Consider the following 16,137-nt stretch of genomic DNA (forward strand, 5'->3'; position numbering starts at 1 on the left):
ACGTGTAGTCCGTCCAGCTACTTGGGAGGCTGAGGCAGGAGGATCGCTTGAGCCCAGGAGTTTGAGGTTGTCGTGAGCTATGACAGCTATGATGATGACACTGCACTCTAGCCGGGGCAACAGAGAGAGACCTTGTCTCAAGAAAGAACGAAAAGAACGAAAGAAAAGAAAAGAAAAGAAAAGAAAAAAGAAAAGAAAAGAAAAGTCTATATTTCCCGGCTTTTAAATATAGCGATTTATTCAATTTAACAAAAACAAGAAAGAAAGAAAAAGAAAACCACAGTGCGAGGGCCAAACAAGACTCATCTGTAGGCTGACTCCTTTCTTAAGAGGTCATCCAGTCCAGCCTCCCTTGAATTCTTGAGTCCCCTCTAGGGCCCAGAGGGTGAGGGGTCCCGTCTGGCAGGTTGTTTGTTAAGTGAGGGTTGGGTGGGTGTATGTGTGTGCGCAAGGGTGGGGCCTCTGGCCTCCCTCCCCTCCCAGCTGAAAATGCATTCCAGGCCCACAGGCAGGGTGTGGCCACCATAGCCACAGCAGCCTGCTAGCAGCCAGGAAGGGCCAAGATCTCCAGGCCAACAGGGACAGCAGGATGAAAACGGGAGGAAGGAAAGCTCTCGAGAAAGCCGGAGGGCAAAGCTGTCTTGAAAAGGAATACGGAAAGGAAAGAACAGGCAAGAAAGAAGCAACAGCTCTAACGTGACCAGGAAATGATGTCCCCAGAGCCCCTGGCTGACCATCAAATTGAGCAGTCCTGCCACTGTCCACCCCTTGCTCCACTTAATTTTTCTTCATATTACTGACACTACCTGCCCTTTTATTTCACATATTAACTTGCTTACCTCCAGACGCCCTCACTACAGTATATGGCTCCAAGAGATGTGGGGCTTCGTCCACTTTTCCGTAGTTCAGTTCCCAGTGCCTGGCACAGTGCTCAGCACATAGTAGGTGCTTAACAAATAGCAGGTGAACAAATGGACTGCAGGCAAGCAGTCGGCACCAAAACAGTTTAACACTATGAGTCAGCTATATAATAACAACAACAGCAACACAAAGCACTTTGTAGTTCACAAAACTTGTTGTTTAACTTAATTCCTCCAGTTTTCTTTTACTGAACTGCTTTGTGCATTTGGACCCGGCCCAGGAGACTGCTGGCCTCTGCAAGGCGGACAGCCCTGAGCCAGCCCTGACACAGCTGCCTGCACAGTGGCTTGGCCCGTGCACTCTCTGGGGCATGGGAGACGATGAGGCTGTAGAACTGCAGGCCTCAGCACTGACTGGGCCATGCCATCACAGTGATCAAGCGCCTGGGGCCAGGTTCAGGTTCGTCTGGCCTCCTTGGCCTAACAGAACTCTGGTTAGATGCCTGGAAGGGGTCTAGTGGGGGAAGGAGGCAGCACAGCACATGGTTAAAGCTTTGGCTCTGAAGTCAGACTGCCTGGGCTCATTTCCCAGCTAGTGACCTTGGACCTCTCTAAGCCTTGCAGACCTCATCTGTAACGTGGGTATAACGATGACAACAACAATTACTTCATAGGGTTCAAGTGAGGTACTTCACAAAGCGTGCCTAGTACCGTGCCTGGTGCTTAGCTCAGCACAAGAGAGAAACGGCTGTTAGAGCAGCGGCACTGTCATTGTCACCCAGGCCCCAGTGCTGCCACTTTCCAGCAGCGTAACCCTGAGTGGCTGAACCTCCTCCCTAGACCTTGAATGCCTCTTCTTTAATATGGGGGTGAGCTGGTCACCAGGACTGGGTAAGGAATAAACAAGACCATGCATATTAAGCATTCAGCGCATGGCCTGGTACCTATTAAATGTTGAATAAATGTGAGCTAGTAGCTTATTATTTAAGAAACTTTCACCAGTCTGAAATGCTGACATGAAAATCCACTAAAGGCAGTTTGCCCTATGCAAATACATCTTTGCGACACAGGTTCTTCAGCTGCAAGTTTCTCTCCCCATCCCTTGGGGCTTTAGATGCTCCAAGAATCAGATCCTACCCCCCATCCCGGGTCTGACTTAGGAAGCATTTGGAGGTCGGTTCCCAGAGCAGAGCGGGCCAGCACGATCCTCCTTCCTCGCCTCTCCATCTGCCTCTCCACCCCCGTGACAACTGCAGTCTGACAGCGAGGGAGAGGACATGCAAATATGCCCTAAAAACGGCTTGTTATTTTCACGGCCTGGATGGTGCACGTCTGTGGGTGCCTGTGAGGACAGCACGTCACTGGCAGGTACAGGGCAGATGCCACCAATTTGGGGGTGGCTGTAAAATGTAAAAATACCCAACCCAAATAAAGGCCTTTTCCAAAGAAAAGGAAAGTTCCTTCGGTGTCTTTTGCAGAGAGAGGTGGTAACTCAGCGTCCCAGGCAAACCCCAGCTGGGCAAACCCCCACCCAAGGCACCTGGCTGTTTACACGCAGTGAAAGTGCTTAGCTGCTGGCTCTCACTGGCAATGACACCTGCGGCACGGTCCAGAAACAGATGCTTTCAAGTCATGGGCCTAGGACGGTGACTCGCAGAGGGTCAAAAGACCAGGGTCCTCCACAAAGAAACCATGACGCTAAATAAGCCAGGAAGTGCTATCCACAGCACGCTGATTTACAAGATCAATTCAGAAGAAGATAATCACAGTCAACTCTCATCTCGTAATCAACAGTCCTTAGTGGGCACCTACAATGTACCTAACGCAGGTGTCTTGAGTAGAGGGGGCCACAGCAGGGACCAGGCAGTGGAGGTAAAGGAAGGCAGCTGATGGTAACAAAAGCAAAGCCAACAGTGTGAGCAGGATCAAGAATGACAGGGAGGTATAGGCGCCTGTGGCAGACTGGAGACAAGAAAAAGTGAAGTGGCTCTGTCTTTCCATTTAGCCATTGCCATGCCGGAACAGGGCAGTGTGGGACCAGATCTTCCAATTTTTTAATCAACATTTTCGAGTGAAATGTGGGTTTGAGTTTCTTTTAAAACACTGTGCTGGCCAAACAAAACACATGTTAGAGCCAGATCCAGCCTGCAAACGGCCAGTATGCCACCCCAGCCAAGCGCCCAGCAGTCCTTCTCTGCAGCTTTTATGGTGCTCGTGGGGAGAAGGGAAGCTGAGACCCAGTTGCATAATATCCCCAACTCTCCCCTCTCCCCTGTCGGTACCCAGACTCCCTTCTCCATTCAAGAATCCCTCTCTCCAGCCCTCTGAGCTCCACTGAGGCACACTTCTGTGAATGATCCCCCCAGGCAGAGCCACCAAGCACCTGGTGCTCAGCTGCTTCCCATGCCCTGCCCGCCCATCAGCCCCTTCTTCACCTCCCGACGTGGGACCCTTCTCCTTTCCAGGTGGCAGCTACTCCGGCAGGCCTGGCAGGCCTCCCTGGGGGAAGCCTTTGGACAAATGGCCAGCCCTGGGCAAGTGACTGGGGACATACCCTGCACTCATCCTCTGCCATACTGGGGACTTCTGTTGCTCAGCAGTGCCCCAAGAAAAGGGCTGGTGACAGCTTCAGGTGCAGGGGACCTGAGCAGGGGCTGCTCCACATGGGGGTCCTTTGCAAGCCACCATCTAAGGCAGACAATGCCAGCAGCTGCTTAGGAAGGGAGTCCACGCCACTCTTTTCCCAAGCTCTCTCATTCAGCTGCAGACAGGGGCCAAGAGGGGTGGAGGCCATGATGTGACTAATGATGACAATTTTTAAAGATAACCCAATATTGGCATTCCCTTGCATACTTTTCAAAACATGTGTGCATTTCCATTATCTGGCCTGATCTTTCACCATCCCAGAGAGACTGCCAACACATTAGCATTCATTACTGTTATCATATCACTCTTCCCTGCCCCTGGAAGAACCAGACACAGGTTAAGCATCCTGCCCTAGCCCGGTGCTTCTCAAACTTCATTGCCTCTGGATCTTTTAAAATGCAGATTCTTATCCAGAAGATCTAGGGTGGGGCCGAGATTTCCCATTTCTAACAAGCCTTGGGATGGCACGGATGCTACCAGTCCTCAGACCACGCTTTGAACAGCAAGGCCAAGGTACCACGGCGGGTTTAGGGCCAGACCTGGGACTCTAACCCAGGTCTCCTACCCCAGGAGTCTGCCTGGGGTAAGATGCTCTGCTCACCTCACTTTTCACGGGCTGGGGCCTCTTGCCCAGTTTCACCTCCAGGAAGTGCAAGGGTGCGATCATGGCCCCGAGGTTGCGGATATCGGCGTATTTCAGCTCCTCTGCGGTCAGGGCAGAGCTGGGCAGTCCGGTCAGGGGGCCGAGCCCTGGCAGAGAGCCCGCTGTCACAGAAGGGTCTGGGATCTGCCCAGGCATCATAGCAGGAGGAGAGGTAGGCCAGCCTGGAGTGGGCGAGAGAAGAGTAGGACAGGCACAGTCAGCCAGGTAGAGGCTCCAGGAGGGCTTAGCCCCTCCCCCCCACCGTTGCCAGGACCTGCTGCTTCCTTCACTAATGTTCCTCCGAATCCCCTCCCCACACAGTTGCTTTTCCTGCCCTTAAGTCCTTCCTGTTACACAGGAAAACTTCATCGATTCATCCACACCAAGGTCGTCCTTTGCCACTGCCAGAAGCGTTTTCCATTTTTTTTTTTTAAAGACCATACTTCGCAATCATAGGCAGCATTGACTCAGCATTTGCTAGTGCTGGGCACCCAGGCCATCCTTCCACCAGCCCCATTAGACCAGACCAGAGACCATTACACAGAGGTGGAAGCCACAGCTTAGAAAGATAACTCCCTCAAGGTTAAACTGGGGGAGCTGGGACTTAACTGGCAACAGACAGCCCCTAAAGAGAGTGAATGACAATGGCGGAATCTCAAGCACCTTTGCACCTGTTTGAGAAGGAGCTATTTTTGGTCTGGCATGGTGCCTCCCCTCAAATCAGACATCCTATTCTGCATACTTGTTAAGACACCTGAATAGGAGATGAAGCAAATCCAAGTTAAAATGAGAGAGAGAGAGAGAGAGAGAGAGAGAGAGAGAGAGAGAGAGAGAGAGTGTGTGTGTGTGTGTGTGTGTGTGTGTGTGTCTGATATCTATGAGGAAAAGGCTGAGGCAAAGGAGGTGGAATTAATTAGCATGTGCTTTCCCAGTAGAACCCAGTACCAGAAAATTTCTCCATGGTCTTTTTTTTGAGACAGAGTCTCACTTTGTTGCCCAGGCTAGAGTGAGTGCCGTGGCATCAGCCTAGCTCACAGCAACCTCAAACTCCTGGGCTCAAGTGATCCTCCTGCCTCAGCCTCCCGAGCAGCTGGGACTACAGGCATGCACCACCATGCCCGAGTAATTTTTTGTATATATATTTTTAGTTGATCAATTAATTTCTTTCTATTTATAGTAGAGACAGGGTCTCGCTCTTGATCAGAGCTGGTTTCGAACTCCTGACGTTGAGCAATCCGCCCGCCTCGGCCTCCTAGAGTGCTAGGATTACAGGCGTGAGCCACCGCGCCCGGCTGCATGATCTCTTCATTCTCAGAGCAAACACATACTCTAGCTCTGCCAGACCCAAAAGGTCTGCAAGGGGAGACAGAGTCGGCCACAAAAGGCCATCAATTAGGTCAACACGAAGGGAGTCCTTATTTCTTCCTTCCCTTTACTGGGGGAAGCTCATGAGTGAAGAAATGGTCACTTCAAGGCTCAGATGGCAGTGAAGAGAGCGGGGCTGCCAATAAAGCCATCTAGTCCCCTAAAGGGCTCCTACCTATCCATCCACCTGGTCACTGACCACTTCCTATGAGCCAGCAGGCCCTAGGAATACGGAAGTCAGATGTGCACAGTCTTAGCTTCTAAGCAGCGTTTCAGTAGCATTTTGGTACAAAACTGCTCCTGGATTCGAGTCCTGTAAAGAAAATTATTTCTCCCTCTTCTCACCTTTCTACCCAGGATCATAAATTCAAAAGCCCCAGGAAATCCTGATGGAAAATCTTCAGCCTACCCTTCCACCTCCACCTGTCTCTCCCCACAGAGAGAGATGCATTTGGCAAGACGGGAGATTGATCTGCTGTCCGTCAGACCCCGTGTCTCTTGTTGGGCTATCTGCCTCCTGCAGAAGTGGCCCTGTAGGGTGACTCACAACCACCTGCCTCCATTCAGATTCTCAGGTCTAGATCATTCAAGAGAAGGGCATTTGTGAGCCTATTTTAGCCACAAGTGCAAACCACCTTCTCCATCTCCATTCACTTTTGACAGTGAAATTCAGTTCTCTAAGTCCCGTGTTTACTTCTCAATAGGTTCTGCACTCCCCAGGGGGGAAGCATGCAAGTAATTTGCACCTGCAAACCACAAATGTTCCATTGGACATCACTTGTTTAAAGAAAGGTACACGGTAATGGACAGCAGACCTACCATCCTCAAAACACCTGCTGCATGTGCCCAGGAAGCCACCTGCCCATAGCTCCTGGCCTTGCTCCAAAGTTTATATTTGGTGGTGTTCCCAGGCTCTTTTTTTTTTTTTTTTTTTTTGAGACAAGTCTTGCTCTGTCACCCCAGCTAGAGTGCAGTGGCATCATCATAGCTCACTGCAACCTCAAACTCCTGGGCTCAAGCCATCCTCCTGCCTCAGCCTCCCTAGTAGCTGGGACTACAGGCACATGCCACCATGTCCGGCTAATTTTTGTATTTTATGTAGAGACTGGGTCTTACTCTTGCTCAGGCTGGTCCTGAACTCATGGCCTCAAGCGATCCTCCCACCTTGCCCTCCTAGAATGCTAGGATTACAGGCGTGAGCCACCGCGCACAGCATGCCCCCCCCCCCCGCTCTTTCACGTGTGTTCCACCTACTACATCTCCCACACCTGGTCCCCGCAGCTGCTCCTTCCCACCCCACATCCCTTCTTCCCCTCCTTAGCACCCAGTGTCCCCTGGGCCCTCTCAGAAAAGGATCTGAGACTCAGTCGCACTGAATTATAGTCTTAGAGCTAAGGGAGACCCTGTGCTCACCCAAACCACATCCTCATTTTGACATGAGAAAACTGAAGCTCAGAGAGGTCAAATGACCCACTCAACATCACACAGATAAAGGCTGGGCAAAGTGGCTCACACCTGTAATCCTAGCACTCTGGGAGGCCGAGCCGGGAGGATTATTCAAGGTCAGGAGTTCGAAACCAGCCTTAGCAAGAGTGACACCCTGTCTTTACTATAAATAGAAATTAATTGGCCAACTAAAAATATATAGAAAAAATTAGCCGGGCATGGTGGTGCATACCTGTAGTCCCAGCTACTTGAGAGGCTGAGGCAGGACTGCTTGAGCCCAGGAGTTTGAGGTTGCTGTGAGCTAGGCTGATGCCTCGGCACTCTAGCCCAGGCAACAAAGTGAGACTCTGTCTCAAAAAAAAAAAAAATCACACAGATAAAGAGGGACAGAGCCAGGGTGACTCCTGGTCCCTGGATGTTAGGACCAAAGCTTTCTCACTCTGCCCTTTTTGTTTCCCCACCTGGGGTGGAAGAGGTGTTGATGTCTTTGGCAGAAGGAATGAGCTTCTATGGTGGGCTTTCAGACACCAGTCCATAGCAGAGGGTCATTCTCCTGCACAGAGGACCCTCTACCTCCAGGGGTCTTGCTCTGTCATCCCAGCTAGAGTGCTGTGGCATCATCATAGCTCACTGCAACCTCAAACCCCTGGGCTCAGGCAATCCTCTTGCCTCAGCCTCCCGAGGAGCTAGAACTACAGGCGTATACCACCATGCCCGGCTAAACCAGAGATCCAGGTTTAAGAAGTTTCCTGAATAACACATGGCAGCCTGAGTGGGAGCCCAGACATAGAAAGGGCCCCTGAGACCTCTCACATGGGGGGTGCTCTATGTGCTGTGATCCTCCCAGGCCCTGAGCTGGACTGGAGTCCAGGGGCAGCAAGAGAGCCCCTCTCCATGTCCTGGAACCGAGACTGTAATGCAAAGAGGGCCGCAGGCTGCCAGGCCAGGAGGCTGCTCCAGGGCACCATGAAGGAGCTGCACGTCCCCCCCGCCCTCCTCTAGGGAGAACAGGAAAGGGCCAGTGCAAGAACCCATTCCTATGGGGCAAAACTGTGCTTGGTCAGTGAAATCAATTTGCTAGTGAGTACATGTGGCGCTTATTTTTCCATTCTTGGGATACTTCACTTAGTAGAATGGGTTCCAGCTCTATCCAGGACAATACAAGAGGTGCTAGATCACTGTTGTTTCTTATAGCTGAATAGTACTCCATGGGATGCATATGCCACATTTTATTACTCCACTCTTATATTGATGGGCACTTGGGTTGTTTCCACAACTTTGCAATGGTGGATTGTGCTGCTATAAACATTTGGGTGCAGGTGTCTAAATTAGTTTCACTGATCAACACCTAAGTGGACATATAGGAATAACATTTATCAGGTGTCGGGCAGGTGGGAGGGGGGAAGGGGGGCTGGGTATATACATACATAATGAGTGTGATGCACACCATCTGGGGGATGGTCATGCTTAAAGCTCTGACTCGACGGGGGAGGAGGGCAAGGGCAATATATATAACCTTAACATTTGTACCCCCATAATAAGCTGAAATATAATTAATTAATTAAATTACAAGAAAAAAACTGTGCCTGGGCCTAACTAACTGTGCGGCCGCTTGGAAAGTGAAGGGGTGACTTCCAGAGGCCAGCAGCAGTCATGGCTGGGTGTTGCTTAGGTGCCCCCAGTGCTTAGTACCATTTCTGGCGCAGAAAGGGTAATCAATAAATACTTGCCAAATAAATAAGTGAATGAATGAATGAATGGACAAATTACAAATTCACGGCAGAGCAAAATTCTGCAAGTGGCATAAAAATCTGTCTCTGGACGCTTAGATGCTCGTTGCCAGGCTATCATTCCATCTCCAGGGTATTTGTTCCCACAGTAGACCCCAAGAAAAATCCCCCAGAGGCTTCGGCGTGTTTCCCTGCCTAAGCCATCTCCAGGAGACGGAAGCCAGACCCCACTCTGTTCTAGGAATGACAGTGTCTGCTTGCAGCTTCTGTTTATCTTCATACAGATGGTATAAATGAGACACTAACAAATGATCCCCAAATACAATGAATTATCTGCTACTGTGGAACCCCCTGGAGGGGTGCCCTCCCCGGAGCAGTGGCCCCACAAATTCTTGCCATTTCTGCTCCCCTGTGACTCCATCCGAGTAACAAGCCTCACCCAGGGGACCAGGCTCCAAGGCTTTCGTTTGGAGAAGCAGAAATCTTCTTTCGTTCCTTCCCCTGCAAGGGAGCCCCTCAGTGCTCAGATACAAACCACAAAGCCCTTAACCCTGCCTTCCCTAGGAGACAACTCGGCAACCACAACAGCTGACACTCGGCAGCGGGAAGCCATCCTAAACATCTCTGAGGTGGGGGGCAGGAGACAGAGGCGCAGGGCGGCTGCCTTTCATAATTGGATCCTCATTAACAGCAAAGAGCTGGCTGACTAGCTAAGGCTGAAAGGCAACTTTAGATATTTGAAAAATAAAACAATTTGATGTGATTTAGGGATCCATTAAAAATGGGGGTGGTGGTGGTGACAGTGGTGGCAAGGAGCACTTAAGAGCCAGGAGGAATTTACCCACTTCAAGAGAGACTTAGGAGGGATGACAAGAGGTGAAATCATCTCCCAGACTGGCTGTTCCATACGGAAACAATTTAGTAGGAAAAGGAGAAGTACTCACTAAAAGCTTTAGGAGAAGAACCTGGAGTTTTTTCCCTTCAAAGCCCAGGAGGTCTGAAAGGCAGATAAACACCCTCCGTGTGTCCATTAGTAAGTGGGGTGCAGAAATAGCCAGCTAGCGCCATATGTTGGAAGAACATCCAAATTGGGAAATGGGGCTTGTGCCTCAAAACACAGGCCTGGAGTCCAAAAAGACTTTGGCAATTTGGGACACTGACTAGGAATCAGCTGGAAGCCAACCAACAAAGAGAAGCTGGGTCGTGTACAAATCCGAGATGGGGACTGGCTAGCAAGGCATGAATAAGACAGAAAGGGTTCAGAAGGTCACAGTCCACCCTAAGCTGTTGCTGAGCCCGAGATTATGGGCGATTTGATGCAGCTCACTAAAAGCCAGCCTGAGAAAAACAGGGACCAGATGGATCCACAGGGAAAGAAGTTGAAGAAAGGATCTGATATCTGTATCTCTCTGCTCTGACTTCCTCGGGGATTTGTAGGCACACAGTTTGGGCACGGCAAAGCGAAAGAAAAGCCACAAAAGATCTCAAGTCCATAAAAATGGGCCCTCCTGGGAGATATTAACATGAAGAGTCATTTCAGCCAAAAGAAAAAAGGTAGCGGTAACTTCCCTCTTAGTTTCTTCTCTTCTTTGCTGTGCATAAATCTGTAGGATACCTTAAATCTTTTTTTCATGGGAGTATCTATAAATAAATAACGGTCTTGCTTTGATGGGTCAAACTTATAAAGGGACAGTCTTATTAGAAAGTGGCCAGTAGTCAGCATCTTCATCCAGGATGGCAAAGACAGATGAAGGAAAAAAATAAAAATAAAAAGGCAGGTTAAGAGAAACTTAGGGTAGGCATATCATGGACTTCATGTCCATAGAAACAATGGTTTAAGGGAGGCTATACAATCCCTGGGCCTCTTTGAGAAGGTTAGGTCCCCTCCAGGCAAGCAGCTGGCTTGGGCTGGCATCAGGAACCAGGAATGGGTGTGCACGTGGGTGCAGATGGCCTGAGGCTCAAGGCCTGGAGCTAAGAAAAAGTGTCAAGTCAAGGAGTGGGGAGGGTTACAGGAGCAAGCCCCAAGAGCAATGGTGGGGCTGGAAGACAAGGGCAGGGTGTGGCAATGACAAGAAGAGTGGGAGGTTTTGGGAGTTGGCACCCAGGAAGATTCCCAGGAGACAAGAGGATGCAGAAGGCAGGAGAGGAGGAGGATGGTGCCGGGCGAGTGATCACGGAGCGTAGTACCCACTATCACAAATCTTGGAGAATTAAATACCAAGCTTCCTCCTGGAGCTACAGAGTCATCCAGGATGACCTCTCTCTTGGAAACTGAACGATGTAGGTCAACCAGCTTCCAAAAGACAAGGAGATCCAGGAGGCGAGGAGCAAGAGGATGGAGAAAGCCCAGAGACTGAGGATGTTGGCTATCCCCAGCTCTGCAGGCAGGGCCGGGAGGTGGGGTAAGAGAGGGAGCTTTGGAGTCCAGTCGCCTGGGTGTGAGTCCGAGCTCTGCCCCTTACTAGCTGTGTGAGCCTAAGCCAGTTCCCTAATCTCTCTGCGCCTCACTCTCCTCAGCTGTAAAGTGGGAATAGCCGAGTTATTTGCCCTGGATGGCTGCTGAGAAGATTGAATGAGTTAATGCCTGGAAAGTACCTGGAACAGCGCCTGCACACAGTGAGCGTGAAGTCAGCGTAGCCACAGGGGCCTTCCTTCCTGGAGAGGCTCAGGTGCTGCATGACCCCTCAAGGTCCCTTCTGGAGTGTTCCCGCTAACAGTGGTCTCCCTTTCCTACCTCCACTAGGAGGATTCTCCTCAAAGGATTCTCTGCTCTCTCACTTTCCAGCTCTGAATCCCAAGGGAGTAGGGCCATCTTGCATCCTGACAGTTAACTGCAGAATAGAAACAAAGGGTTCCAGGTCAGGGCTCACAAAAGTACAGAAATGGGGCCCAGCACCTGCCCTTTGTCTCAGTTTATTCTAAGGTCTCCTCTACCCTGCAGGCCAGAACACAGCTGCATAGACCACTGGCAACAAGGCACCACCAACAGGCTGGGTTTCCATTCTGGCCCCAGAAGCAGAGGACCAGTATATTCTGTGTCCTTCAATCTACTCCATCCCTGTGCTGCTTGGGAGGGGTCACTCTTCGGGTCCTCATAAGAAGCTCCATGAGAGATCGCTGGGCTCAGGAGAAGCCACTGCACACAGCAGGCATGACCCCTGCATAGCCATCCCAGCCAAAGAAGAACCTGCAACCTCCCCCTAGGGGACTCCTGCTCTTCCCTGGAGACCAGAGAAATGCTTCCAATAATACCCTGCCTATAGACACAGCTTTGTCTTCTGCCTAATGTAGGTGCTCAATAAATACGCATGAAGTCATTTCTGCCAGGAAAGTACTGCCACTGGACAAGCTTTCTATCCTTTCTTCCTGCCTCAGCCCAGCTCTGGTCCTTGGTGGCAGACACATAGCACAGACATCCAAACAGAGAGTGGAAACTGCTTTGGTCCTTTGTAAAAATGCCACTGGCAAGCTAAAGCTTTGGGAATGGAGTTCCACAACTGAATCCCATGGGCTGCAGCAAGAAAAGAGACTAAAACAACAACAACAACTAAGTATGGTGGGCTCTGGCTGGGCCTCCCACAGTCAGCAGTAAGTGTGAAGAAACACAGGCTGAAAATTCCGAGTCTGGGTCACTAAGGCATTTGTCTCTGCTGAATTTTGAAAGGCCAAACCACATACATACACACACACACACACACACACAAGTGCGTGCACACACATGCACACACACACATACACACAGGCACACAGAGCTTGGCAGCCCCTAAGTTCCAGAGCTGGTAACACAAGCCACGGAACCGACTGCCAAGACAAGCAACAGAACGAGCCAGGCCCGGTTTCATTGGCCACCATACGCTGCATATGGCCCGGGACGCAGCCAAAACAGTGTTCTCACCCTCCTCAAAGGCATAGGAGACCCTCTGTTTTCAAACACACCTCCACAGAGCCTTAATTAAAGGAAAATGGAAAAATAATGTGCCTGCTGCTCTCCCCCTGCCTATGGAGGTATGCACGCACACATACCCATACAAACTCACTCCATTTTTCCCTTCCTCCCATTTCGGTTTCAAACATAATTCATTCACATGGAAAAAAAGCAAACTGCATCCTGCAGCAGAAAAGCAGAAAAGAATGTAGCTTGCCCTCAACCCTGGCTCTGATTGCTCAAGTTTTGCTGGGGCTGAATGAATACAGAGCAGGCCAGCCTGGAGTCTGCAGTTGGACCCTTCCCTTCCAGAGTGAAGCTAGAAACAGACACTCAAGAGAGAGACAGCCCATTGCAACACCAGTAGCCCTCAGACAAACAGGGCCCAGAGAGCACAGCCCTGCCAAGGACCCTGTAGGTTGGAAAAGATGCCCACACATCCTGCAAACAGGTGGGAAGACAACAGCAGACCCAGGGAGACAAGACGGGTTTTTCCTGATGGCTACAAAAGCTAAGCAGTAGATGCATGGGGAGACCCTTATCCAAACCCTTCCTAGGGGACACCGTTAGCACTTAGCGACACATCTCCTTGGAGGTGGCTGCAAGCAATCTAGGAGAAAAGTCAGAGGCCTACACACCCATTCTTTCCTGCAGCCCTTCAAATCATATAGCACCCAGCTCTTCAGGAAGATTCTGGAGTTGCCTGCAGCTCTGAACCAAAGCCAAAGTAGAAGGGGAACAGAAGAGTCTTTGAGAAATCCATCCTCCCTGTTTTAAACAAGGCAAAACCTTAACCACCCAGAGGCGTGAGAATAGATCTTGCTTCTCTTCCCTGGTCCTCAGATTTATATAAAATCAGAGCCATGCTGCACACCTGATACCTGGTTCAACTCTCCCCTAGAAACCTGCAAAGGAAGATAAGACATCCATCCAAGCTGCAACCAGATTTGCTGGAAAGGTAAAAGCAATGGGAGGTGTTTTTTAAAACCCTCAGGGAAGGGAGATTAGGGTGAAGGGAAATGATATGTGAACACAGTCCCTAGCAAGGACTTAAAGGACATTTGAGTACAAAGGTACCCAAACATGGTTCAAAGCTGCACAGTTCCTGATGCTCCTCAAACTAAGACCCTGGGGAGAGTCCACCAAGATTCGAACCTGGGTATACAAACCCACACAGTCTGCAAGCCCTTTCTGAGGCATAGACCTGAGCACATCTGCCCTAAGCACATGTGCTGGGGCCATAGCCCCATGCTCTGGGTGCCATGAGGGAGGGTGGCACATGGGCAAGGGTCAGGCAGTCTTGCAACTGGAGATGCCCCAAAGGCCCAGTTGATTTCCCCTTCCACTCGCCTTTCCTTCTCTAGCCTCATCGATGGCCCATCTATCCCTGCAAAACAGCCAAAGCCTCCCCATTTTCCCCCGCTCCTCCCACTGACTCAGGCAAAGCCTGGCTCTGCCACCCGAGGGTCCAGGGGTCCCGGGGGAAGGGCCAATCCCCCCAGCCTCCTTTAAGGGGAACGCAGAAGACAGCCTTCTAAACTGGGATGGGCAGGGGAGAGGCTGGTTACCTAGAGGAGCCGGAGTGCCTCCTTATGTAACCTGGTATGGGAGACAGGGAAGAGCAGAGGGGACCCTGGACACCCCAAGGCCCCCTCCCAGCCCAGAATCCCAAAGCAATGGCCCTGAGAGAAGCTCCTTTCATTGGATCAAAACCCTGAGCCCTTCTCAGTACCCTCCTCCCGGTCCGGGTCCTCCAGGAGCCGGGCTCTCTCCCTGCGAGGAAGGCACAGGGGGCACGAGTTGCCAGCAGGTCCTTGTCATCCCTCCACCTCCGCCTCCCCATCTCCCTGGCCTTTCACCCTCCATCTCCACCCCCCCCCGCCCCTCTCCCCGGGCAGTTTTCTCCCCACTCACCCCGCCTTCCCCGCTGCCCGAGGAGAGCACCTCCCTGCAAACGGACGGGGGAGGAGAGCGCGGGAGGGAGAAGAAGGGAGCGCCGGGCTGCCCGAGCAGCGGACTGAGCCTCCCGTCCCCCGGCAGGAACCACAGGGAAGCCACCAGCCGCCTCGCAGGAGGGGCCCAGGCTGCGGCGCCCCGGGCGGAGAAAGCTCGGGGTCCCGAGGCTGCGGGAGGTCCCCGCGGGGCCGGGCTCCGGGGCTCCGCGGGGCGGCTGTCCCAGGTGCCCGCGACCTGCGCGCCCCGCCCCGCCCCGCCCGGCGCCCCCCGCGCGCCCTGGCACCCACCGTGCAGAAGCCGCGGGCGGAGGCGGCGCCCCCGGGGCCGGGGCCCGGCTGCAGGCGCCGTGCCCACTCCGCGCCGCTGCCACCCGGCCGCGGAGCTCCGCCCGGTGCCCAGGCCCGTCCCGGCCTGGGAGCCGCCGCGGCGCCAGCCCCGCCGCCGCTGCAGCGTCCGCCGCCGCCAGCGCCCCCCGTCGCGGCCGCCGAGCGTCCCTCCCGCAGGCTGTGGCGGGCGGCGGGACCGGTTGCATCAGCCCCGGCTATATAGCGGCCCCTGGGCGGCGGGGAGGGGTCGGGAATGCGGAACCGGCCGAGCTGCCAGCTCCAGACGTCAGAGGGGGACGGAGAGGAAGGGAAGGAGGGGACAGGGAGGAGGGGTGTGGATCCGGCGCTTCACACCCACTGACCTTCACCTCCCCCGCCGCCTTTGGCGCCCTCCTCCCGCCGCCGCGCGCGCTCCTCTCCCCGCAGGGGCGGCCCCGGCCCCGCAGCGCCCGCGCGGGCTCCATCCAGTCCCCGGCTCTGCCACCCCGCGGCTCAGGAGCGCGCGAGAAAGCAGGACGCGGCGAGCGGTTATGTAAGAGCACCCCCGCGCACGGCCGCCCGGCTCGCACCCGCCAGGCACGGCCGCAGCCCCGCGGGAGATGCGAGGGGGCGGCTGCGGGACAGCCCAAAGCCCCCTAGCGCATGGCCTGTGGTGACCATCTTCCTCAGTCCGGGCGCTTTTCCCTAAACTGAGAGAATTTCAGCGCGATTTCATCCTTGGACTCTCCAGGACCGAGTGGGTGAAGGGGCAACCTCGCCAGCTTGTGTGATTTTTCCGTGGAGAAGGATGGGCAGAGGATTAAGGCATCTGGGGACCGCTGCCCCGACCTATATACATCGGCCTCCGCAAGCGCCCCTAGCCCTGAGGCGGCACAGCTGCACCAGCCTCGAGTCTTCTAGGGCTGAGTCTTCTAGGGCTGCAGCCCGAGAAAGAGAAAGCTTGACCCCTGGGCTTGTGCCCTGCCCCAGGGGGCTTCTCCCTTCCGCTCAGGATACACCCGTGAGCAGACCAAGTCCTCAGCAGACCCCAAATGACCTTCTTCCCCATTGCAACTTCCATCCTCCTAGAGAGGCGATGGTGAAGGGGACTCCAGAGGAAATGTGACATCCACGGTGCCCTCCAGTATGTAAAGGCACAGCGGGACTGAGCCCTCAGGCAGCAATGTGGCTCCAGGGTTGGCACCTCCTACATTCCCAGCCCTTGGGTGCCCAGCCAACCCCTACCTTTTCCTAAGCC

The 16,137-nt window shown here is 53.0% G+C and overlaps 1 protein-coding gene across 4 annotated transcripts in view; it reads right to left on the bottom strand.

Annotated features, from left to right (window-relative positions):
* Positions 1–15,340, bottom strand: part of JDP2 (Jun dimerization protein 2) — a 41,483-nt gene extending 26,143 nt beyond the window's left edge. The window contains exons 1-3 of one of the 4 annotated variants that reach the window (XM_076003859.1): positions 14,862–14,950; positions 11,289–11,524; positions 4,108–4,331 (exon numbers count right to left, since the gene is read on the bottom strand). In XM_076003859.1, the coding sequence (XP_075859974.1) occupies positions 4,108–4,308 (201 nt within the window). In that variant the 5' untranslated portion in view covers positions 4,309–4,331; positions 11,289–11,524; positions 14,862–14,950. Of the gene's footprint in view, positions 1–4,107; positions 4,332–11,288; positions 14,414–14,861; positions 15,139–15,262 lie in introns of those variants that run through there. The other 3 variants (XM_012742304.2, XM_076003858.1, XM_012742291.3) reach the window with 3 other exon arrangements.
* Positions 15,341–16,137: the final 797 nt, after the last annotated feature.

Source organism: Microcebus murinus, chromosome 6 (genome assembly GCF_040939455.1).
Source record: "Microcebus murinus isolate Inina chromosome 6, M.murinus_Inina_mat1.0, whole genome shotgun sequence".
NCBI classification, from domain to species: Eukaryota; Metazoa; Chordata; class Mammalia; order Primates; family Cheirogaleidae; genus Microcebus; species Microcebus murinus.